A 25,200-nucleotide genomic window follows, 5' to 3' on the forward strand; every position below is an offset into this window, starting at 1 on the left:
GACTGCTTAGTACATGGAGCCCTAAAACTGCATACTGGCAGACAGTCTGCTAGTTAGTACTTAAGATGGGGGTGACCAGTGGGGGTGGGAAGTGTCAGGTGGGAGGGTAATCTCTACAATAAAGCTAAAATTAAAAAGGGACAGTTCACCCAAAAACTTTCTCCCCTTTAAATTATTCCCAATGATCCTTTTTACCTGCTAGAATATATTAAATTGGTTGCAAGTAGCTCCTTTACTCATATTTCAGCATTTGAAATAGCCGATTTAGCTTGTGGTTTCCCAACCGATACTGAAAGTTTTGATACTTGCGTATACGCTATTGACAAGCCTAAGTAAACACAGTCAGCAGAAGAGATTACACCCTCAGTGGGGGGCATGATAGTTAAGTAATAAAATCATAATTTTCCATTGTTCTCTCTATGTATTGAGCTTTGGTGTTCCAGACAAATATAAGATAAGGAAGCAATTCTGTTTACATGAAAGTGATAACATAATGAGATCTGATATTACCTGAAGCTCAACCCATTGTAATAGGCTGCGGTTTCAAAGCACACAACCAGCTACTTCAGATACACAAATATACCCGAAAATGCAATTTCTCAAATATGTTATACTCTGCAGTTGGTATAACAAGTCATTTAAAATACATTTATGGAAAAACAATTTTACAGTGTACTGTCCCTTTAACCTTACAACCTACTTGATTAACCTCTTTACTGCTAATACTAAAAGTGGTGCGCAGCTGCAATTAGCGGCCTTTTACTTACTAAAAAGCAATGGCAAAGCCATAAATGTCTGCTATTTCTGAACAAAGGGGATCCCAGAGAAGCTTTTACAACCATTTGTGCCATGATTGCACAAGCGGTATATAAATAATTTTAGTGAGAAACCTAAAGTTTGTGAAAAAGTTAACGATTTTTTATTTGGTCACATTTGAGGTTGAAATTGTGGCATGAAATATATCAAAATGGGCATAGATCCATTCTTTGGGTTGTCTACTAAAAATAATTTATGCTTACCTGATAAATTTATTTCTCTTGTGGTGTATCCAGTCCACGGATCATCCATTACTTGTGGGATATTCTCATTCCCAACAGGAAGTTGCAAGAGGACACCCAAACCAGAGCTGTCTATATAGCTCCTCCCCTAACTGCCATATCCAGTCATTCGACCGAAAACAAACAGAGAAAGGAGAAACCATAGGGTGCAGTGGTGACTGTAGTTTAAAATTAAAAAATACCTGCCTTAAAATGACAGGGCGGGCCGTGGACTGGATACACCACAAGAGAAATAAATTTATCAGGTAAGCATAAATTATGTTTTCTCTTGTAAGGTGTATCCAGTCCACGGATCATCCATTACTTGTGGGATACCAATACCAAAGCTAAAGTACACGGATGAAGGGAGGGACAAGGCAGGTACTTAAACGGAAGGTACCACTGCCTGTAAAACCTTTCTCCCAAAAATAGCCTCCGAAGAAGCAAAAGTATCAAATTTGTAGAATTTTGAAAAAGTATGAAGCGAAGACCAAGTCGCCGCCTTGCAGATCTGTTCAACAGAAGCCTCATTTTTAAAGGCCCATGTGGAAGCCACAGCTCTAGTAGAATGAGCTGTAATCCTTCTGGAGGCTGCTGGCCAGCAGTCTCATAAGCTAAGCGGATTATGCTTCTTAGCCAAAAAGAAAGAGGTTGCCGAAGCCTTTTGACCTCTCCTCTGTCCAGAGTAGACAACAAACAAAGCAGATGTTTGATGAAAATCTTTAGTAGCTTGTAAGTAAAACTTTAAAGCACGAACCACGTCCAGATTGTGTAATAGACGGTCCTTCTTTGAAGAATGATTAGGACACAAAGACGGAACAACAATCTCTTGATTGATATTCTTATTAGATACCACCTTAGGTAAAAACCCAGGTTTGGTACGCAGAACTACCTTATCTGCATGGAAGATCAGATAAGGAGAATCACATTGTAAGGCAGATAACTCGGAAACTCTACGAGCCGAGGAAATAACTACCAAAAAAAGAACTTTCCAAGATAAAAGTTTGATATCTATGGAATGAAGAGGTTCAAACGGAACCCCTTGAAGAACTTTAAGAACCAAATTTAAACTCCATGGTGGAGCAACAGGTTTAAACACAGGCTTGATTCTAACTAAAGCCTGACAAAATGCCTGAACGTCTGGGACATCCGCCAGACGCTTGTGCAAAAGAATAGATAGCGCAGAAATCTGTCCCTTTAAAGGAACTAGCTGACAATTCTTTCTCCAATCCTTCTTGGAGAAAAGATAATATCCTGGGAATCCTGACTTTACTCCATGAGTAGCCCTTGGATTCACACCAATAAAGATATTTCCGCCATATCTTATGATAGATTTTACTGGTGAAAGGCTTTCGTGCCTGAATTAAGGTATCAATGACTGACTCAAAGAAACCACGCTTTGATAAAATCAAGCGTTCAATCTCCAGGCAGTCAGCCTCAGAGAAATTAGATTTGGATGGTTGAAAGGACCTTGAAGTAGAAGGTCCTGTCTCAGCGGCAGAGTCCATGGTGAAAAGGATGACATGTCCACCAAATCTGCATACCAAGTCCTGCGTGGCCACGCAGGCGCTATCAAGATCACCGATGCTCTCTCCTGCTTGATTTTGGCAATCAGACGAGGGAGCAGAGGAAACGGTGGAAACACATAAGCCAGGTTGAAGGACAAAGGCGCTGCTAGAGCATCTATCAGCGTTGCCATGGGGTCCCTGGACCTGGATCCGTAACAAGGAAGCTTGGCGTTCTGGCGAGCCGCCATGAGATCCAGTTCTAGTTTGCCCCAACGATGAACCAATTGAGCAAACACCTCCGGATGGAGATCCCACTCCCCTGGATGAAAAGTCTGACGACTTAGAAAATCCGCCTCCCAGTTCTCTACACCTGGGATATGGATAGCTGATAGGTGGCAAGAGTGAATCTCTGCCCAGCGAATTATCTTTGAGACTTCTAACATCACTAGGGAACTCCTTGTTCCCCCTTGATGGTTGATGTAAGCCACAGTCGTGATGTTGTCCGACTGAAATCTGATGAACCTCATTGTCGCTAAATGAGGCCAAGCCTGAAGAGCATTGAATATCGCTCTTAGTTCCAGAATGGTTTATTGGAAGGAGTGACTCCTCCTGAGTCCACGATCCCTGAGCCTTCAGGGAGTTCCAGACTGCACCCCAACCTAGAAGGCTGGCATCTGTCGTCACAATTGTCCAATCTGGCCTGCGAAAGGTCATACCTTTGGACAGATGGACCCGAGATAGCCACCAGAGAAGAGAATCCCTGGTCTCTTGATCCAGATTTAGTAGAGGGGACAAATCTGTGTAATCCCCATTCCACTGACTGAGCATGCAGAGTTGCAGCGGTCTGAGATGTAGGCGTGCAAATGGCACTATGTCCATTGCCGCTACCATTAAGCGATTACTTCCATGCACTGAGCCACCGAAGGGCGAGGGATGGAATAAAGAACCCGGCAAGAATTTAGAAGTTTTGATAACCTGGACTCAGTCAGGTAAATTTTCATTTCTAAAGAATCTATCAGAGTCCCTAGGAAGGAAACTCTTGTAAGGGGGGATAGAGAACTCTTTTCCTCGTTCACCTTCCACCCATGCGACCTCAGAAATGCCAACACTATGTCCGTATGAGACAATGGCAATTTGGAAGTTTGACGCCTGAATTAGGATGTCGTCTAAATAAGGGGCCACTGCTATTCCCTGCGGCCTTAGGACCGCCAGAAGCGACCCCAGAACCTTCGTAAAAATTCTTGGGGCTGTAGCTAGCCCAAAGGGAAGAGCTACAAACTGGTAATGCCTGTCTAGGAAGGCAAACCTGAGAAACCGATGATGATCTTTGTGTATCGGAATGTGAAGATAAGCATCCTTTAAATCCACTGTAGTCATGTATTGACCGTCCTGGATCATAGGTAGGATGGTACAAATAGTCTCCATCTTGAATGATGAACTCTGAGGAATTTGTTTAAGATCTTTAGATCCAAAATTGGTCTGAAGGTTACCTCTTTTTTGGGAACTACAAACAGATTTGAGTAAAATTCCTGTCCCTGTTCCTCCTTTGGAACTGGATGGATCACTCCCATAACTAGGAGGTCTTGTACACAGTGTAAGAATGCCTCTCTCTTTATCTGGTTTGCAGATAATTGTGAAAGGTGAAATCCCCCTTTTGGGGGGGGGGGGGGGGAAGCCTTGAAGTCCAGAAGATATCCCTGGGATATAATTTCCAACGCCCAGTGATCCTGAACATCTCTTGCCCACGCCTGGGCGAAGAGCGAAAGTCTGCCCCCTACTAGATCAGTTATCGGATAGGGGGCCGTTCCTTCATGCTGTCTTAGAGGCAGCAGCAGGCTTTTTGGCCTGCTTACCCTTGTTCCAGGTCTGGTTAGGTCTCCAGACCGTCTTGGACTGAGCAAAAGTTCCCTCTTGTTTTGCATTAGAGGAAGTTGATGCCGCACTTGCCTTGAAGTTTCGAAAGGCACGAAAATTAGACTGTTTGGCCCTTGATTTGGACCTATCCTGAGGAAGGGCATGACCTTTTCCTCCAGTGATATCAGCAATAATCTCCTTCAAACCAGGCCCAAATAGGGTCTGCCCCTTGAAGGGAATGTTAAGCAGCTTAGGCTTTGAAGTAACGTCAGCTGACCATGCCATAGCGCTCTGCGCGCCTGGATAGCAAAACCAGAATTCTTAGCCGTTAGTTTAGTCAAATGAACAATGGCATCAGAAAAAAAAGAATTGGCTAGCTTAAGTGCTCTAAGCTTGTCAAGTATGTCATCCAATGGAGTCTCTACCTGTAGAGCCTCTTCCAGAGACTCAAACCAGAACGCCGCAGCAGCAGTGACAGGAGCAATGCATGCAAGGGGCTGTAGGATAAAACCTTGTTGAATAAACATTTTCTTAAGGTAACCCTCTAACTTTTTATCCATTGGATCTAAGAAAGCACAACTGTCCTCGACAGGGATAGTAGTACGCTTTGCTAGAGTAGAAACTGCTCCCTCCACCTTAGGAACTGTCTGCCATAAGTCCCGTGTGGTAGCGTCTATTGGAAACTTTTTTCTAAAAATAGGAGGGGGAGAGAACGGCACACCTGGTCTATCTCATTCCTTAGTAATAATTTCTATAAACCTTTTAGGTATTGGAAAAACATCAGTACACACCGGCACTGCATAGTATTTATCCAGTCTACACAATTTCTCTGGCACTGCAATTGTATCACAGTCATTCAGAGCAGCTAAAACCTCCCTGAGTAACACGCGGAGGTGCTCAAGCTTAAATTTAAAATGTAGAAATATCAGAATCAGGTTGCATCATTTTCCCTGAGTCAGAAATATCACCCACAGAAAGAAGCTCTCCTTCTTCAGCTTCTGCATATTGTGAGGCATTATCAGACATAGCTCTTAAAGCGTCAGTATGCTCTGTATTTCGTCTAACTCCAGAGCTATCTCGCTTTCCTCTAAATTCAGGTAGTCTGGCTAATACCGCTGACAGTGTATTATCCATGACTGCCGCCATGTCTTGTAAAGTAAACGCTATGTGCGCCCTAGATGTACTTGGCGCCATTTGAGCGCGAGTCCCTTGAGCGGGAGTCAAAGGATCTGACACGTGGGGAGAGTTAGTCGGCATAACTTCCCCCTCGTCAGATTCCTCTGGTGATAAATTTTTTAAAGACAGAATATGATCTTTATTGCTTAAAGTGAAATCAGTACATTTGGTACACATTCTAAGAGGGGGCTCCACAATGGCTTTTAAACATAATTAACAAGGAGTTTCCTCTATGTCAGACATGTTTATACAGACTAGCAATGAGACTAGCAAGCTTGGAAAACACTTTAAATCAAGTTAACAAGCAAATATAATAAACGGTACTGTGCCTTTAAGAGAAACAAATTTTGTCAGAATTTGAAAAACAGTGAAAAAAGGCAGTAAATCAAACAAAATTTTTACACAGTGTGTATAATAGGCTAACAGAGCATTGCACCCACTTGCAAATGGATGATTAACCCCTTAGTTCAAAAACCGGTCAAAAAAAACGATCTAGACATTTTTAAACAGTCACACCAAACTGCCACAGCCTTGCTGTAGGCCTTAACACAGTGGAAAGCCTCAGGAAACTGTTTCTAGGCAAATTTAAGCCAGCCATGTGGAAAAAACTAGGCCCCAATAAAGTTTTATCACCAAAGTATATATAAAAACGTTTAAACATGTCAGCAAACGTAAATATAAAAGAGTATTACCTCAGAAAGTAAGCATGATACCAGTCGCTATTAAATCACTGTATTCAGGCTTACCTTACATAAATTTGGCAACAGCAGCATTTTCTAGCATTCACATCTTCTAGAAAAATCTTAACTTCACATACCTCATAGCAGGATATCCTGCACGCCATTCCTCCGCTGAAGTTATCTCTCTCTTCAGTCATGTGTGAGAACAGCAATGGATCTTAGTTACAACCTGCTAAGATCATAGAAATCACAGGCAGATTCTTCTATTTTTCTGCCTGGAACAAAATAGTACAACTCCGGTACCATTTAAAAATTATAAACTTTTGATTGAAGTAAAATAACAGCTACATTTCACCACTTCTCTCTTACTACCTCCATGTTTGTTGAGAGTTGCAAGAGAATGACTGGATATGGCAGTTAGGGGAGGAGCTATATAGACAGCTCTGCTGTGGGTGTCCTCTTGCAACTTCCTGTTGGGAATGAGAATATCCCACAAGTAATGGATGATCCGTGGACTGGATACACCTTACAAGAGAAACAATATATAGTTTTGATAGGTAAATATAAATTTAAAAAAAAAACAGACCTCGACATATACTCCTGAAGTGAATAAACTTATTAACTACAGAGAAATTGAAAGTGAACAACAGGAGGTATAAAAATAAAGATTTGCTCTCAACTCACCTTGTGAATCTGACTCCACAGACTTGGCACACAAAAGGCTTTTCCCCTGTGTGTGTGCGCATGTGTCGTGGTAGTTTGCCAGCACCATGAATTATCTTATGGCACACTGGGCACTCTTGGGGCATTTGGGACCTCCTTTTCCTCACAAGCTTATCCGGGTCATCTATCCCCCCAGGTGCAAGCTCTGGATTCTCGGGGTCCAGTGGGAGCAGGACCCCCATGTCAGAGGGTTCCTCATCAGACATTATCTCCTCAGGTGGGGAGGGTGGTATGAAAACCGTCTGACTTGGAAGCCCATTGCCAGTGATGTATCTCTCATAACCCAAGTTACTGTCATTAGAGGGCACCTCTGCTGGAGATCGGGTTTCTGCAGGGCTAGCTACTCGCTCTGCAGTCTCCTCCTCTGCCCAGTATGGGCTGCCATTCTCTGGCCTTCTATTAGGCCTAACTTGCAGGAACTTCTTCCTGCGCCTTCGAGGGATTAGTTGCACTGGCTTCTCAGAATGTGGCATGGTAAGAGACAGTGGATGGCTGTCAGTCTCTGGTGGAGGTGTTGTATCCTCCCCAGTTTCCTGAGTGATATAGCATTCCAAATACTGCCGAGCCCGTAAGAATCCTTCCAGATCTTCTGCATCTCCTCCCATCTCTTCCCGATTACCATTACACTGTAGAATCTCAACACATGCCTCCACCACACAAGGAATCTCAAGCAGCCTTGCAGCACGGAGAACATCACGCATGTTGGCATTGCTGATGGTCAGTGTAGCTGTATAAGCAAAGTCAAGCAGAGCCCCCAAGGCATCTGGTTTAAGGAAGTCCAGATGGCACACCTCCCGTCGGGAAGCACAAGCCTGCGTCCCTGTGAACATCTTGCGAAAATAGTGGCTACATGCAGCAAGTACTGCACGGTGGGTACGGTACTCCAGTCCTCGAGTCTTGATGGTGATGTCACATAATACACCACGGTGCCGCTGCTCATTCAAACTGCTGAGAATGTCACTGCTGTGCTCTGGGAATGGGATCCCAATCAGCTCATCCTCTGAGCTTGCCATGGTCTCCTGTTAGAGGGAGAAAAAAAAAAAAAAAAAAAGATCAAAATTGATTCCTTTTCAGTGTTTTGAGAAAAAGTGCTATGGTTTGGCATAAAAATATTTGAATTACCCATCTCTCTCTCTCTGTAGACAGACAGAGATGTATCTATAATCTATCAATTATTATATTTTTTTGTTAAGTGTGGGTTTAAGGTGGAACACATACATCCCAGCAGCCACTATGCCACCCTGCTAGAATTTTACTTCTGGGTCCTTTATGTTTGATTACTGTATATTTTCTATATAGGAAAACAGTGAAAATTGAATTGAGATATGCAAAAATAGTGTTTGTATTTTAATGTTAATGTTAAAGTATAACTCAATGTATCAATTCTGTGTCTCTCTACATATAGTGCAGTTTGTCTGACCCTGCTACGTGATACACTGAGCCATATGTAAATGAGCTCTTGAACTGTTAGAAGCCAACACAAACAGGGTTTAAATATCCCTTTAAGAGACAAGGAGGTGCATTTTTGAATACCCCTTACTGGTCCTACCACTTTATGCACCCTGTTTTAAAGGGACATTACACATTAAATAAATGCTAGATAGAATGATACATAAAAAAAAAAAAAAAAGATTAGTATGAGAACAACATGTAGATGTATGTTTTAAAGTTTCATTAAGTTGTTTAAATGTAAAATAAGTGTAACATTTTAATGTCTATAAAACAATAGAAGCTGCCATGTTGTAATTTCTCTGCTGTGGCCAATTAGAGGCAGATTTAAATAGGTCACCAGAGTGTGCAGTATAACGGTTATGCACTTCCATTTCTAACAGGAACAGAAAAGCTCACAATTTCAGAATGGAATTGCAGGAAAAGGGGAAAAAATAAATTATCAAAGTACATTGCAGAGTGTGTGTGTGTATTATTTTTATATATATATATATATATATATATATATATATATATATATATATATATATATATATATATATATGTATATATATATGATTTATCATTTTATAGTACTCTCTCAAAGTGTTTAATATTATTATTATCATCATCAGGTATTTGTAGAGCGCCAACAGATTCCGCAGCGCTGTAAACATAGTCGGTGTACAGGATAGCTTTTGTAGGGGTCAAGTGGGTAGAGGGCCCTGCTGAGAGTTTCACTGTTGTAGTCTGCTCTTATGAAGCGATCTGTAAACAGCTGGGCCCATAGGCTTACAATCTAAGGGGTTCAAGGGGAAAGCAATGGCGTTAGGAAAGGTTAGTGTTGGTTGTATGCATCCCTGAATAGTAAAGTTTTTAGGGAGTGCTTGAAGCTGTTAAAACTAGGGGAGAGTCTTATGGTGCGAGGCAGGGAATTCCACAAGATGGGGGCATCCCTTTAAAATATAAAGAAGAATAGAGGGGCGCCTCATGTGCAGGATCATCAAGTGTATATATGAGTACAATACAAGAATGAGCCAAATGGATACTCACATATTAGTAGAGCACACCCATGTGCTAGTAGGTGCAGGCTGTAGAATTATCGGGTGTAATAGCTCACCCACAGCTAGGACTTCCTATGTGCTGCAGTGAATATATAAAGCATAAAGAGAAGGCACTATATGTGCAGATCAATCAGTATGACTATAACAATTTTGAAGATGCCAAATGGGTACTCACATACTGTCCAAGCACACCAATGTGCTGGTAGGAGCAGGCTGGCAGATTTCAGATAGGTGTCAGCTCACCCCCAAGAGTTATGCCTGAGGAAATGGCCCTAGAGCCGAGAAACACGTTGCATGTATAGGAGAATATTTGAATACCCCTAATTTCACTCTTTGTACTTTGTTTTTAAATCTTTTTTTAATAAAACACCACTTTTTATGTATAAAAACAACTTTAAGTGGAAACACCTTGCCTACCTGCCTGTGTTCAGCGATTTTGGAGCACTTTTACCAGTACTCCCTTGCACCTGGATCTTGCTCTTGGGGGTGAGCTGACACCTATGTGAAATCTGCCAGCCTGCTCCTACCAGCACATTGGTGTGCTTGGACAGTATGTGAGTACCCATTTGGCATCTTCAAAATTGTTATAGTCATATTGATTGATCTGCACATATAGTGCCTTCTCTTTATGCTTTATATATTCACTGCAGCACATAGGAAGTCCTAGCTGTGGGTGAGCTATTACACCCGATAATTCTACGGCCTGCACCTACTAGTACATGGGTGTGCTCTACTAATATGTGAGTATCCATTTGGCTCATTTTTGTATTGTACTCATATATACACTTGATGATCCTGCACATGAGGCGCCCCTCTATTCTTCTTTATATTCTACAGTTGTAACCCGGATCAGTCGGTGAGGAGGAGGCAGCCATATATATCTTCCTATATTTAAAGAGGACTTCCCTACACCTTAGAAGTGCATCTTGCTAAATCTGGGACTTTTCTCTGGACTCTTGTATTTTGTATGTACAAAATTACTATTGTCATGATTATACATTACATTGTATAACAGACTTGGTAGATTGATAATTGTTAATCATCAACATATCAGTCTTTCTTTAGCACCCCTTTTGTTTGTATTACATAATCATTAATGTCCCTTTAAAATCAATAACAGTAATCTCTTTTCTCCCCTCTAAGCATGTTTTGATCTACCAACCTAAATGAACTTTGCCCACTTTGTTGCCTGGCCGCCTCAGTTTTTCTAAAATGCCAACACTAATGCGTTGGGATTTTAATACCCTTACTGACAGTCTTGCTGCCTCAAAATTCCTTCATCTTTCTTATATTGTTTCTCCTACACCGTGACAACACGTTTTTTTTTTCTTGACTGAGCACAATCCTAAACTTAGCCAGCTATTTCTTCCCATTTTCTGAGCAAATCCTCTTCACACCTACATTAATGTTCCTGTCAACAACAGAATAGAGGTGGAACCATGCTTCAGAATTACTAACATTACAAACATCTGACTAGACCTCATTACTTTCAACACTACAAATGACCACACCTATTAACATGCGCTACACACCAACTTAAGTACAACCAATTGTACTCCAGAGAAATAATTTAGCTCGAAAAATGCATTTGCACCTTGGAGCACACCAGGAGGAAATTACATTCTTAACCAAATTAGATGTATATATTCTTCACTTCTGCCAACACTTTTTAAAATATATTAGCTCAAAATAGTGTCTTTCAACCCCAGATGTCTTCCCCCATCACTCATACTCTTCAACACTTTGCCATCATCTTCATAATCATCCTCCCAACAACTCTAAAACTAACTCCCAGAGTAACTCACCTCATCCTTAAAGGGACACTAAACCCATTTTTTTTTTTTTTCTTTCATCGTTCAGATAGAGCATGCAATTTTAAACAACTTTTAATTTATTCCTATTATCAATTTTTCTTCGTTCTCTTGCTATCTTTATTTAAAAAGCAGGAATGTGATGCCTAGGAGCTGGCCCATTTTTGGTTGAGAACCTGGGTTATGCTTGCTTATTGGTGGGTAAATGTAAGCCTCCAATAAGCAAGCGCTATCCATGGTGCTGAACCTAAAATGAGCTGGCTGCTAAGATTTAACATTCCTGCTTTTAAAATAAAGATAGCAAGAGAACAAAGAAAAATTGATAATAGGAGTAAATTAGAAAGTTGATTACAATGTTATGCTCTATCTGAATCATGAAAGAAAATATCTGGGTTCAGTGTCCCTTTAAACAAGTAAAGCCACTGAGTTTAAATTTTGAGTTTTGTAGAGAAATCATTAGAGAAGGTTTAGAATATACAACCTGGTTTCCAATGCCGCATTTCAAATAATTAATATTCTAAAAAAGCCTCTAACTGCCTTACAAATACCAGCTTAAAGGGACATTTCGGTCAAAATTTAAATACATAAAGATGAGTTACATCTTTGAATAGAAAACATATTTGAAACGCATATTTTGGAAAAAATGCTTCTAGTAAAAAGTCATCACTGTTTTAGTGTTAACATTTTTTTCTGCACGTGCATGTGAAGCATAGCTAGATATTCTCAGGGTACCAGCATTTTAAATACTGCAGCTGCTTAGAACCCCCGTGGGGCTTGTATCCTGTCAGTAATTAACAAATTGAGTCATTACCAGATGGTACAAGCACCTGTTGTGCTGTGTTTAAAATGCTGGTGCACGGTGCATACTTAAATACACTTTTGAAACAACTATAGCTTTTATTAGAAGCATTTTTGCTAATACATGTATATTACAAAAATGCTTCTAGGCAAAACAAATGCATCCATGTGTATTCTAATTTTGGCTGGAATGTCCCTTTAAGTCCCCAATTCAAAATGACTAGTAAGTATAGTGTACAACCACTTATCCTTGTTTGTTCTACTCTTTAATGGACCGTATATAATCTGACTCTTGCTCAATACACTACTTACATGACCTTCTTACTCTCATAACAAAATGCCACTTCTCCATAATTCTATCTGTCCCTTCTTCTGCATTTGACATGGTTCATCACAATAAAATGTTAACTCATGACCACCGGTATTGCTCTTTATTCATATTCTGACTCTCTACCACACCCTTTATTCTAGTATTTCCTCCTCAATGGTTTAATCTTCTGACAACTTTACAGAAATCTGTCTGGGAGTTCATATGACCCAGAATATGAATTGCAGAAATTACACAGATTTGTATTTATGGCCACCAGATAACACACAAAGCTTTATGAATTGTAAGACTGCAGTGAACAGAAGGGGCCCCAACTACTGTCACCACCTCTCTTGACCAAATCCAAAATCTTGTCTCCAACCAAAAACAAACAAACAATCATGTTTGTCTGCAGAAACCTCCTTCCCATTGAGCACATGCACCCTGTCAACCATCAGCTTATGGAGACTTTCACCTGACGAGGGAGAAAAAAAAAAAATCTGTTATAAGTGACTAAACATTATGTGAACAAACTATGCTAAGTAATAAAGTCTTAAAATGAAACCTGCACAAGCCTAGATGACCGCTGACCTATAGGGACTGCACAATGGCAAATAAGACATTAAAAAAAGTTAATAGAAAGAACTATCAAAGAATGTTTGGATGAACTAAAAATACATTTTCACCCAGGCACAGCAACCCAGAACTGCAGTACATGGTGCTATAACGTCAAGAATAAAATACTTCACCAGACCTTAAACGCTCCTCAGAAATTCATGCCAAAAAAAGGGTTATTGGAAACATCTTCAATCTAGATATAGCAGTATATACTTTATTACCTGTCAAAAAGGTAAATACTTCAAATTTGAAATTAAATAATATTACTGTAATCTGTTTACGATTAATCTACTAGCTAAACAGACAAAAGTAAATATAAAAGTTAATATAGGCAAGTATCCCTACTTGCTTTACACAAGTACACTATACATTGTTACCAATGCGCCAGGGAACTCTGGGTAAGATATGCAAATTATATATAATATTATATACACACACACACACACAATATCTCACAGATTTTGCTTCCAAGCACTGTATTAAACACAGCAATCCCTTTATGGAGTAGGATGCAGCAAGAGAAACCACTTTTGGACAGCCGTTTTTTCGTGTTTTTTTGACTCGTCAGCAAAAGGCATGTTTACTTACATGCAATAGAGGATTTTAATCTTAGGGTTTTATCTCCATCATAACTCAAATAAGTATTTTTTTCCCCCCTCTAGAAAGAAGCATCACCAAGGCAAGTTAAACCTACCTCCTGCTGAAAAGTAAAAAAAATCCAAACGGCTCTACAGAAGGTTTTATTGCGGGTGTTTGCGAGCGTCAGAAGTAGCGCCCTTATGTCAAGTTGAAGGTAAATATATCTTCACTTGAGCGCAATTCAATTTAATGCGCGTTGATTAAGGGCAACTTCACAGCTCTGGTTAACGGTGAAGATCGAATAAAAAGTTGCATGGAAATAAAAAATAAAAAAATAAAAAAATGTTTACCTGATAAATGTATTTCCGGACATGGGGAGTCCACGACGTCATTCCACTTACTAGTGGGAACCAATACCCAAGCTAGAGGACACGGAATGAACAGAGAGGGAGAATAAGATAGGCGGCCCTAAACAGAAGGCACCACCGCTTGAAGAACCTTTCTCCCAAAAGGAAGCCTCAGCCAAGGAAAAAAGTATCAAATTTGTAGAATTTGGAAAAAGTATGCAGAGAGGACCAAGTTACAGCATTGCAAATCTGTTGCACAGAAGCTTCATTTTTGAAAGCCCAAGAAGAGGAGACAGCCCTAGAGGAATGAGCTGTAAGTCTCTCAGGAGGCTGCTGTCCAGCAGTCTCAAAACCAAACAAATCATACTTCTCAACCAGAGGGAAAGATAAGTAGAAGTAGCCTTCTGACCCTTCCATTTTCCAGAGAAACAAACAAAAAGGGCAGAAGACTGGAGAAAATCCTAAGTAGCCTGAAGGTAGAATTTTTGAGCGCACCACATCCAAGTTGTGCAACAAACGTTCCTTATGAGAGGAAGTATTAGGAGTCTAGGACAGTGAGAAGGAACAACAATTTCCTGATTAATATTTCTATACGAAACCACCTTAGGGAGAAACCCCAATTTAGTACGAAGGACCGCCTTATGCGCATGAAAAATAAGGCAACGTGAATTGCACTGCAAAGCCAAGAGTTCAGAAATTCTCCGAGCAGAAAAAATAAGAAACAAAACCTTCCAAAATAACAGCTTAATATCTATAGAATGCATTGGTTAAAAACGGAGCCTGCTGCAAAACTCTAAGAACTAGGTTAAGGCTCCAAGGAGGAGTAAATGGTTTAAAAACAGGCCTGATTCTAGCCAGGGCCTGACAAAAAGATTGAAGCCCTTTGATTCACGCATATAGATTTACTTTACCTTATGGTAAATCTTACAAGTAACAGGCTTGCTAGCCTGAATCATAGTATCAATGACTGACTAAAAAAAAACAAAAAAACACACTTAGCAAGAACTAAGCGTTCAATATCCATGCAGTCAGCTTCACAGAAACAATATTTGGATGGAGGAAAGGACCCTGAGTTAGAAGGTCCTTCCTCAGAGGTAACCTCCAAGGAGAAAGAGGACATCCTCACCAGGTCTGCAAACCAGATCCTGCGAGGTCATGCAGGAGCTATTAGAATTACAGATGTTCTCTTCTGTTTGATACGAGCAATGACTCGTGGAAGGAGAGCAAAACGGAGGAAACAGGTATGCTAGACCGAAATCCCAAGGAACTGCCAGAGCATCTATCAGGGCGGCCTGAGGATCTCTTGACCTTGAACCATACCATGGAAGCTTGGCGTCCTGACAAGACACCATCAGATCCAACTCCGGCAACCCCCACTTGAGGGTTAACCTGGAGAACACCTACGGATGGAGAGCCCACTTCACGGGATGAAAGGTCCGTCTCAAGAAATCCGCCTCCCAGTTGTCCGCTCCTGGAATGTGGATGGCAAATAGACACTTGTGAGCTTCCACCCACTGCAGAATCAGTCACCTCCTTCATAGCCAAGGAACTCAGAATTCCTCGCTGGTGATTGATATAAGCCACTGAGGTGATGTTGTCCGACTGGAACCTGATAAACCGGACTAAGGATAACTGAGGCCAAGCCATCAGGGCATTGAAGATTGCTCTCAACTCCAAGATGTTTATTGGGAGAGAAGACTCCTCCCGAGTCCATAGGCCCTGAGCCTTTAACGAGTCCCAGACTGCTCCCCAGCCTAGCAGTCTGGCATCCGTGGTCACAATCACCCAGGAGGTTCTCCGGAAGTATGTGCCCTGAGACAGGATGATCCTGAGAAATCCACCCTGATAGAGAGTCTTCTTGTCAACTGGTCTAGCTCTATCCTCTGAGACAGATCCGAATGATCTCCATTTCATTGTCTGAGCATGCATAGTTGCAGAACTCTAAAATGGAATCGATCAAAGGGAATGATGTCCATGGAAGTGACCATCAGACCAATTACCTCCATACATTGGGATAATGATGGCCGAACAGTAGACTGAAGAGAGAGGCAAGAAGTGAGAAGCTTGGATCTTCTGACCTCCGTCAAAAAAATCTTCATAGATAGGGAATCAATGATGGTCTCTAAGAAAACCACCCTTGTAGCTGGAACAAGAGAACTCTTTACCAGATTCACTTTCCATCCGTGGGAATGTAGAAAAGACAACAAGATTTATGTATGAAAGTTTGCTTGTTGAAAAGATGACGCCTGAACCAATATGTCATCCAGGTAAGGGCCACCGCAATTCCATGGGACCCGACAACTGCCAAGAGAGCCCCCAGAACCTTTGAGAAGATTCTGGGAGCTGTGGCAAGGCCCAACGGAAGAGCAACAAACTGAAAGTGCTTGTCTAGAAAATCAAATCTCAGAAACTGGTGACGATCCCTGTGTATGGGAACATGAAAATACGCATCCTTCAGGTCTATGGTCGTCATGAACTGACCCTGTTGGACCAAAGGGAGAATAGAACGAATGGTTTCCATTTTGAAGGACAGTACCCTGAGAGATTTGTTGAGACACTTTAGGTCTAAAATGGGAAGAAAAAGTTCACTCTTTTTTGGGAACCACAGACAGACAGATTTGAATAAAATCCTAGGCTCTGTTCCCTTAGTGGAACTGGAACAATCACTACCAGGGAGAAAATGTCCTGAACCCAGTTCAAGAATGCCTCTCTTTTTACCTGGTCTGCAGATAATCTTCAGAGGAGAAATCTATCCCTGGAAGGACAAGTCTTGAAGTCTATTTTGTAACCCTGGGATACTATTTCCACAGCCCAAGGGTCTGGGACATCGCATATCCAATCTTGTTTAAACAAGGAAAGTCTGCCCCCCACTTGATCCAGTACTGGACCAGGGGTGGACCCTTTATGCTGACAGTCTCAGATGAGAGCTTCTTTGATTGTTTTCCCTTATTCCAAGACTGATTGGGTCTCCAAAAGGACTTGGACTGCTCCGGCTTGGAAGAGGAAGACTTCGGACCTTTAAAGTTATGAAAGGAGCGAAAATTAGATATTTGACGCCCCTATCGTCTATTCTTCTTGTCTTGTGGTAGAAAGGACCCCTTTCCACCTGTAATTTCAGAAATCATCTCTGCCAGACCAGGACCAAACAGGGTCTTACCCTTGTAAGAAAGCGACAGAAGCTTGAAATTGGAGGTAACATCAGCTGACCAAAATTTTAGCCACAAAGCCCTGCAGGCTAGAACAGTGAAGACAGACATCTTGGCTCCCAGTCTAACTTGCATGGTCGCATCAGAAATTGGCTAGTTTGAGGGCCTTAATCCTATCTTGGATCTCCTCCAATGGAGTTTCTTCTAATACCAACTCTGACAAAGCATTGCACCAATAGGATGCTGCACTTGCCACTGTGACAAAACAGACTGCAGGTTGCCATTGTAGTCCCTGATGAACATACATTTTCTTTAAATTAAGCCTCCAGCTTTTTGTCCATGGGATCCTTAAAGGAACAGCTATCCTCAATAGGAATTGTGGTTCTTTTAGCCAGTAGAAATAGTCCCTTCTTCCTTAGGCACTGTGCACCATGAGTCTCGAATGGAGTCAGCAACAGGAAAGATTTTTAAAAACGGGAGAAAGATATCCCTGGCCTATCCCCCTCCTGTGCAATGATCTCCGACACACAGTCTGGAACAGTTAACATTTCCACAGAGGAAGGAATATCATAGTATTTTTTAAGTTTACTAGATTCTTAGAGTTGACAGCGACAGAAGAATAGGAGTCGTCCAAAGTAGCCAGTACCTCCTTTAACAGTACACGGAGGAATTTAAGCTTTAATCTGAAGTTTACCTCTTCAGAGTCAGTCAAAGGAATTATACTGTCTGAATCTGAGATTTCGCCCTCAGAAGCTATCGAAGTATCCTCCTCATCAGACTTAGGATGGAGGTCAACCTTCGCAGCAGCAGAGGCAAGAGACACCTTACTATCAGAAAAATGTTTAGATTTCCTCTTGCACTTCCCCAACATGGGAAAAGCAGATAATGCCGCAGAAGATATCTGTGCAGCAAAATCTGATGGCAAAAACACTCCTCCAGGAGGTTGAGAAGAACTGCAGGGCACTGTATGCGACGCCATTGAGGCTTGGGCCGTTTGAGGAGAAAGCTGTGGTATTGCCTGAACAGCATCATCCTGAAAGACATTGGGCTCAGAGGGCAACAATTTATCTTTACATTCAAGAGTTCTAGCTAAGAATGCAGCACCAAATTGCATAGACAAAACAATTAGTGCTTCTAGGCATAAATGAGCATTTATCACAAGAAAGAGTTTTGATTCATATCTATATTATCCAATAAAAAATTCCCCAAAAATAATTGAGAAAAAAAAAAAATTGTTACTGTCACTTTAAGAAATTCTTTACCCTCAGAGCATATAACACTATAAAAATTAGATAGCCTAACAAAATGAAAATCAGGCTCTCTACACCTCAGACAGACTGACGTGTTCTACCTGACCTCCGGTAATAAAGCTGGTAGTGGGAAACGTCAAAAGGACTCTCCTGCCAATCGAGTGATCACAGGAGATGTTGGAACATAGTAGACGCCGCTCCACTTAGAAATCTGAATGCGGAATAGCGGAAGTCACACGACCATCCGACAAGAAACTATGCAGCAAAAAGAAAAAGCGTGCATTTCTGAAAACTGACCGTTTTACTTGAAAGATCGTTATCAGCCTTTAGCAGTGAGCGGTGTTAGTCCACTTGAGCCCAAATAATCCCACATACCGATAGGGTGTCTCTTTCAAACAAACCCATATTTGAAATAAAATTAATACATGAGCCACAAATAAAAACAAAAATAACAGCTAAGCTTTAGCTCCATAAAGAAAAGTATTAACCCCTTAGTCTCCTTAAAGTGAAAGTAAATCCTAGCGTTTTACAAACGCTAGGATTGACTATTGAAACAAATAAAGGGGACTTTCACTCATGAAGTATAAGATACTTCATTTAAAAAGCTCCTTTATTTGTTTCAATCGATCGCCGTTTTTAGCTGCTACAGCAGCCCACGGCTAAAAAAAATTTTTGCTAAGAGGTGACGTTTTCACCTCTTAGCCAATAGCCGTGCGGTAAATCCGGCTCCCATGGTCGCCAAACAGGATTTACTGCACGGCTATTGGCTAAGGAGGTAAAAACGTCACCTCTTAGCAAAAAATATTTTTTAGCCGTGGGCTGCTGAAACAAATAAAGGAGCTTTCTACATTTAGTATCTTATACTTCATGAATGAAAGTCCACCTTTTTTTGTTTCAACAGTCAATCCTAGCATTTGTAAAACGCTAGGATTTACTTTCACTTTAATCACATTTGTAAAGTGCCTGCACCCTGCCAATAAAAAGGATAGAACATGTCCCAAATAAACATTGCAGCTAAATCTTCTTTAAGTGCACGTCTCCATCTAGAAGACAAAAGCACTTACCTGCAATCCAGCTGTCAGGCAGGACGACAGCTTACAAGGTGTGAAAGGACACATACTCCTCACAGAGACCTGTAGAAAAAGAAAGAACAGAGTAACCAACTTTGGCTTTTTATGACTAGGGCAGCAAAAGTGTTAGGAAACCAGGCAAGGACCACCTCACCACTTCCTATCTACTTAAAAGCCACCACTACTCTTACTCAAGAGATTGACATAGACACAGCTAAACCCAAATCCTTGCTTGCAGGGGAAAAACCCCCCATAAAGGAATCAATATCTTCAGACACAGAACTTCACCTCCTCCATTGACAGAGGCAAAGAGAATGACTGGGGGTTATGGGTAAGGAAAGTGACACTTAACAGCTTTGCTGTGGTGCTCTTTGCCTCCTCCTGCTGGCCAGGAGTGAATATCCCACTAGTAATTAGAATGACGTTGTGGACTCTCCATGTCTTAGTCGCACGCAAACACGTGTGTGTTTTATTTTGTTTCCTAAGGATGTTAGTTTTTTTCCCCAAACTTGGCTTTTTGCACACTTCAGCTTAGCCCTAGAGCAAAAATGTTTAACTTTCAACTTGTAATACGTGCGCTACCCAACACGCACAAAAATAACTTACTTCTAGTGGAGTTAAAGTGTGAGCAATAAATGGTGCTACACTAATCTAGCCCTTAATGGGTACACCTCCCCGCTGATTTTACTATTTTTATTTGAAATAGCTGCTTTTGCTTGTGGTATCCACCTACTGTATACTGAAAAATCATGGCTATTGAAAAGCTATGTAACAAAGCCAGCAGAAGAAAGTACACTCAGTGGAAAGTATGAGAGGGAGTAGTAAGATAAGGAAACTATAAAAAGAATAACACCCCCCACCACCCCCAACAAAAAAACAAAACAAAAAGTGTTATGCTGTTTCATATACAAAAATAAACACAAATGAGTGATTTCTGATACATTTTATACTCTGAAAACACAGTAAGGGAAATCAATTTTACAGTAAACCGCAACAATGACAGTAGGTCTGTCCCTTTAAGCTAGAATTATATAATACTTAAAGGGACATTAAGCTGCAGGGCACAACTACTCAATAATAGTTACTTCTCACTATACTATTGGTTTCCCTCCTGATGTTGCAGCTCTCTTTAAAGCTATGTTCCTATTTTAACCCTTGAAAAGTTGCCCGATGGCAAAGCTACACCTCTTTGTAATCAGGGCTGCCATCTAGGAGCACAGATATTCTCACATATTGTGACAGAAGTAGTGCACATATACATATCAATGATAACTTAGATATTGATGGTTCGGTTCCAGACCACCGCAATAAAGAGAATATAGCAATAAAGTGAGTCACATTCATTTTTTTGTATTGTAGTGCATATAAAAGTTATATTTACATTATAGAAAAATATATTAGTAAGTAATGCGCTGGCCAAAAAATATATAGATATCAAACCCTTCTAAAAACACACCTTCCTCCAAAGTATGTTATATAATTAAAGAACAAATTGAATGTAGTATTTAGAGGGCGCTAGGAGAAGCTAAAGATATCTTAATATGCTACCTTAGATAGGTGTTAAAGAGAATTAGCCTTATTGAGACTGTGATTGTCTGTACGTATATTTATATAGACTAAACCACAAATTCAATACCTAAGGATTTCTAACTGGATATGTTTATATGCAATATTATAAAATTTACCCCAAGCAGAGTAGGCAAAGATTATTACAAATTTATTTACAAAGATATTTCAGGTTTAGTATACATTCACAATAGTAAAATTTGGGACGTCTCCCATACAAATAGGACCACTCCTACAGAATGGCATATAAAAATAAAAACACTCTCAAATTACAATAAAATGATAAAGCAAAAATAAATTACAACTGATCAGGGGTCATATAGCAGATAAAATCAATGTATATGTATAAATTCTTCCAAATTAACAAATCTGGATAAGTGGATACCCTATGTTAGTATAGCCAGCTATATAAATAACATATACCATTAACTTATTAAAAAATATGTATTCAGAGGTTATGAACCGCATACCATCATAGGAAAAATGATATATTATTGAGCCATTTTAGAACTCATCCACACTAATTAAATATATCTTTAAGACATACTGGTAGAAGTTAGTATTGCAGGACATAAACACACTTATGGCACCACTTTGAAGCGCCAAGTAAAAGCAATGTCTCTTATTGCAAGTCTCTTAACGAGTTTCCCACTTCAGATTGTGGTAGCATACATTACTATTGCAAACATATTATTCTCAAGGTCGTAAGTGAACTGTTCCACCGGTAAGTGACACTTTGTATCAGCAGTTTTAGTTTACCTGCAGGAGCTATGCTCCTAGCTCTTGTTTCTTACCGCAGTTTTTAAAGCGTGTATTTGGCGTGTTGTGTGGCTCCTCTGTGGTGATCCTGTGACTTTACCTTATGTCACAGCTCTGATCAGCTATGTAGCGGTTCCGGTTAAGGGCTGGATTGGATACAAAAGAACTTTTCAAAAGTAATAGCAACCTTAAAATTTTGCAACACAAAGTCTCCTTGCACTTAGTACTGATAGCACGCAAGTAGTGTTGTATAGAGCATATATTATAACCCGGGTTATTTTTAAATGTTCCACGATGTTCAAAAGATTAGACACTGGATCAGAAGTTATCCGTAGATTTGTGCCTGTGTTTCACCCTATGCTGGGCTTTTTCAGGATCTTGAAAAAGCCCAGCATAGGGTGAAACATGTTGATGGTATACAGGCTGAACACTTCTGATTACTAACACACAGGCACAAATCTACGGATAACTTCTGATCCAGTGTCTAATCTTTTGAACATCGTGGAACATTTAAAAATAACCCGGGTTATAATATATGCTCTATACAACACTACTTGCGTGCTATCAGCACTAAGTGCAAGGAGACTTTGTGTTGCAATCTTTTAAGGTTGCTATTACTTTTGAAAAGTTCTTTTGTATCCAATCCAGCCCTTAACCGGAACCGCTACATAGCTGATCAGAGCTGTGACATAAGGTAAAGTCACAGGATCACCACAGAGGAGCCACACAACACGCCAAATACACGCTTGAAAAACTGCGGTAAGAAACAAGAGCTAGGAGCATAGCTCCTGCAGGTAAACTAAAACTGCTGATACAAAGTGTCACTTACCGGTGGAACAGTTCACTTACGACCTTGACAATAATATGTTTGCAATAGTAACGTATGCTACCACAATCTGAAGTGGGAAACTCGTTAAGAGACTTGCAATAAGAGACATTGCTTTTACTTGGCGCTTCAAAGTGGCGCCTTAAGTGTGTTTATGTCCTGCAATACTAACTTCTACCAGTATGTCTTAAAGATATATTTAATTAGAAGTGGATGAGTTCTAAAATGGCTCAATATATAATTTTTCCTATGGTGGTATGCGGTTCATAACCTCTGAATACATATTTTTTAATCAGTTAATGGTATATGTTATTTATATAGCTGGCTATACTAACATAGGGTTTGTTAATTTGGAAGAGTTTATACATATACATTGATTTTATCTGCTATATGACCCCTGATCAGTTGGAATTTATTTTTGCTTTATCATTTTATTGTAATTTGAGTGTGTTTTTATATTTTCTTATGCCATTCTTTAGGAGTGGTCCTATTTGTATGGGAGACGTCCCAAATTTTACTATTGTGAATATATACTAAACCTGAAATATCTTTGTAAATAAATTTGTAATAATCTTTGCCTACTCTGCTTGGGGTAAATTTTAGAATATTGCATATAAACATATCCAGTTAAATTAAAAGGGACATGCCACCCACATTTTTTCTTTTATGATTTAGAAAGAGAATGCAATTTTAAACATCTTTCTAATTTACTTATATTATCTAATTTGTTTTATTATCTTGATATTCTTTGATGAAAAGCATATCTAGATATGCTCACTAGCTGCTGATTGGTTGCTGCACATAGAAGCATTGTGTGATTGGCTCACCATGTGCATTGCTTTTTCTTCATCTAAGGATATTTAAAAAATGAAGCAAAATAAATAATGGAAGTAAATTGTAATGTTGTTTAAATTTCTATTCTCTATCTGAATCATGAAAGAAAGATTTTGGGTTTAGTGGCCCTTTAAGACTAATCTATATTCACACCAATCTATAGTCATCATTTAGAAATCCTTAGGTATTGAATTTGTGGTTCAGTCTATATAAATATACGTACAGACAGACAATCAGTCTCAATAAGGCTAATTCTCTTTAACACCTATCTAAAGGTAGCATATTAAGATATCTTTAGCTTCTCCTAGCGCCCTCTAAATACTACATTCAATTTATTCTTATATTTACACTATACCGTAGTCCTTTTAGTGTGCAATAGCATTATGACTAAAAAGAAAAACGATGTACATACCTTAATTAAAAAATACTTTATTTTGTTAAAACATAATTTATGATTACCAGATCAATTCCTTTCCTTCTGGATAGGGAGAGTCCACGGCTTCATTCCTTACTGTTGGAAAATACAACACCTGGCCACCAGGAGGAGGTGACACCCCAACCAAAGGCTATATATCCCTCCCACTTCCTCATTACCCCAGCCATTCTGCAGAGGGAACAAGTAAAAGTAGGAGAAACATTAGGGTATAAATGGTGCCCGAAGTATAAAATAAATAGGAGATCGCCCATAGACAAGAAAAAAAAACGGACGGGGGCCGTGGACTCTCCCTATCCATAAGGAAAGGAATTTATCTGGTAAGCATAAATTAGGTTTTCCTTTCTAAGATAGGCAGAGTCCATGGCTTTATTCCTTACTGTTGGGAAAACTATACCCAAGCTCCAGAGGACACTGAATGAATAACGTGAGGGAACAAAAAGGAAGAGGCGGACTCTATTCTGAGGGCACCTCAGCCTGCAAAACTTTTCTCCCGAAAGCTGCTTCAGCCGAAGCAAAAACATCAAACTTGTTAAATTTTGAAAAAGTATGTAAGAAGGGCCAGGTAGCCGCCCTACAAATCTGATCCACAGAGGCCTCGTTTTTAAAGGCCCAAGAGGAAGCCACTGCGCTAGTGGAATGAGCCATTATCCTCTCAGGACGACGATGTCCCGCTGTTTCGTAAGCTAAACGGATGACACTCCTTAACTAAAAAGATAGGGAAGTCGAAGTAGCCTTCTGCCCCTTACGCTTCCCCCGAATAGACAACAAACAAGGAGGAAGATTGTCTAAACTCCTTAGTAGCCTGAAGATAGAACTTCAAGGCGCGAACCACATCCAAATTGTGAAGTAAGCGTTCCTTCGATGAAGAAGGATTAGGACACAAGGAAGGAACCACAATCTCTTGATTGATGTTGCGATCCGACACAACCTTAGGAAGAAAAACATAATTTATGCTTACCTGATAAATTCCTTTCTTCTGTTGTGTGATCAGTCCACGGGTCATCATTACTTCTGGGATATAACTCCTCCCCAACAGGAAATGCAAGAGGATTCACCCAGCAGAGCTGCATATAGCTCCTCCCCTCTACGTCACTCCCAGTCATTCGACCAAGAATCAACGAGAAAGGAGAAACCAAGGGTGAAGTGGTGACTGGAGTATAATTTAAAAGATATTTACCTGCCTTAAAACAGGGCGGGCCGTGGACTGATCACACAACAGAAGAAAGGAATTTATCAGGTAAGCATAAATTATGTTTTCTTCTGTTATGTGTGATCAGTCCACGGGTCATCATTACTTCTGGGATACCAATACCAAAGCAAAAGTACACGGATGACGGGAGGGATAGGCAGGCTCATTATACAGAAGGAACCACTGCCTGAAGA

The 25,200-nt window shown here is 40.3% G+C and overlaps 1 protein-coding gene across 2 annotated transcripts in view; it reads right to left on the reverse strand.

Moving 5' to 3' along the window:
- Positions 1-25,200, reverse strand: part of ZBTB7B (zinc finger and BTB domain containing 7B) — a 127,806-nt gene that overhangs the window by 58,614 nt on the left and 43,992 nt on the right. For both annotated transcript variants that reach the window (XM_053703521.1, XM_053703529.1), the window contains exon 3: positions 6,940-7,997. In XM_053703521.1, coding sequence (XP_053559496.1) covers positions 6,940-7,991 — 1,052 coding nt within the window. In that variant the 5' untranslated portion in view covers positions 7,992-7,997. The remainder of the gene's footprint in view (positions 1-6,939; positions 7,998-25,200) is intronic.

Source organism: Bombina bombina, chromosome 1 (genome assembly GCF_027579735.1).
Source record: "Bombina bombina isolate aBomBom1 chromosome 1, aBomBom1.pri, whole genome shotgun sequence".
Taxonomy (NCBI): Eukaryota; Metazoa; Chordata; class Amphibia; order Anura; family Bombinatoridae; genus Bombina; species Bombina bombina.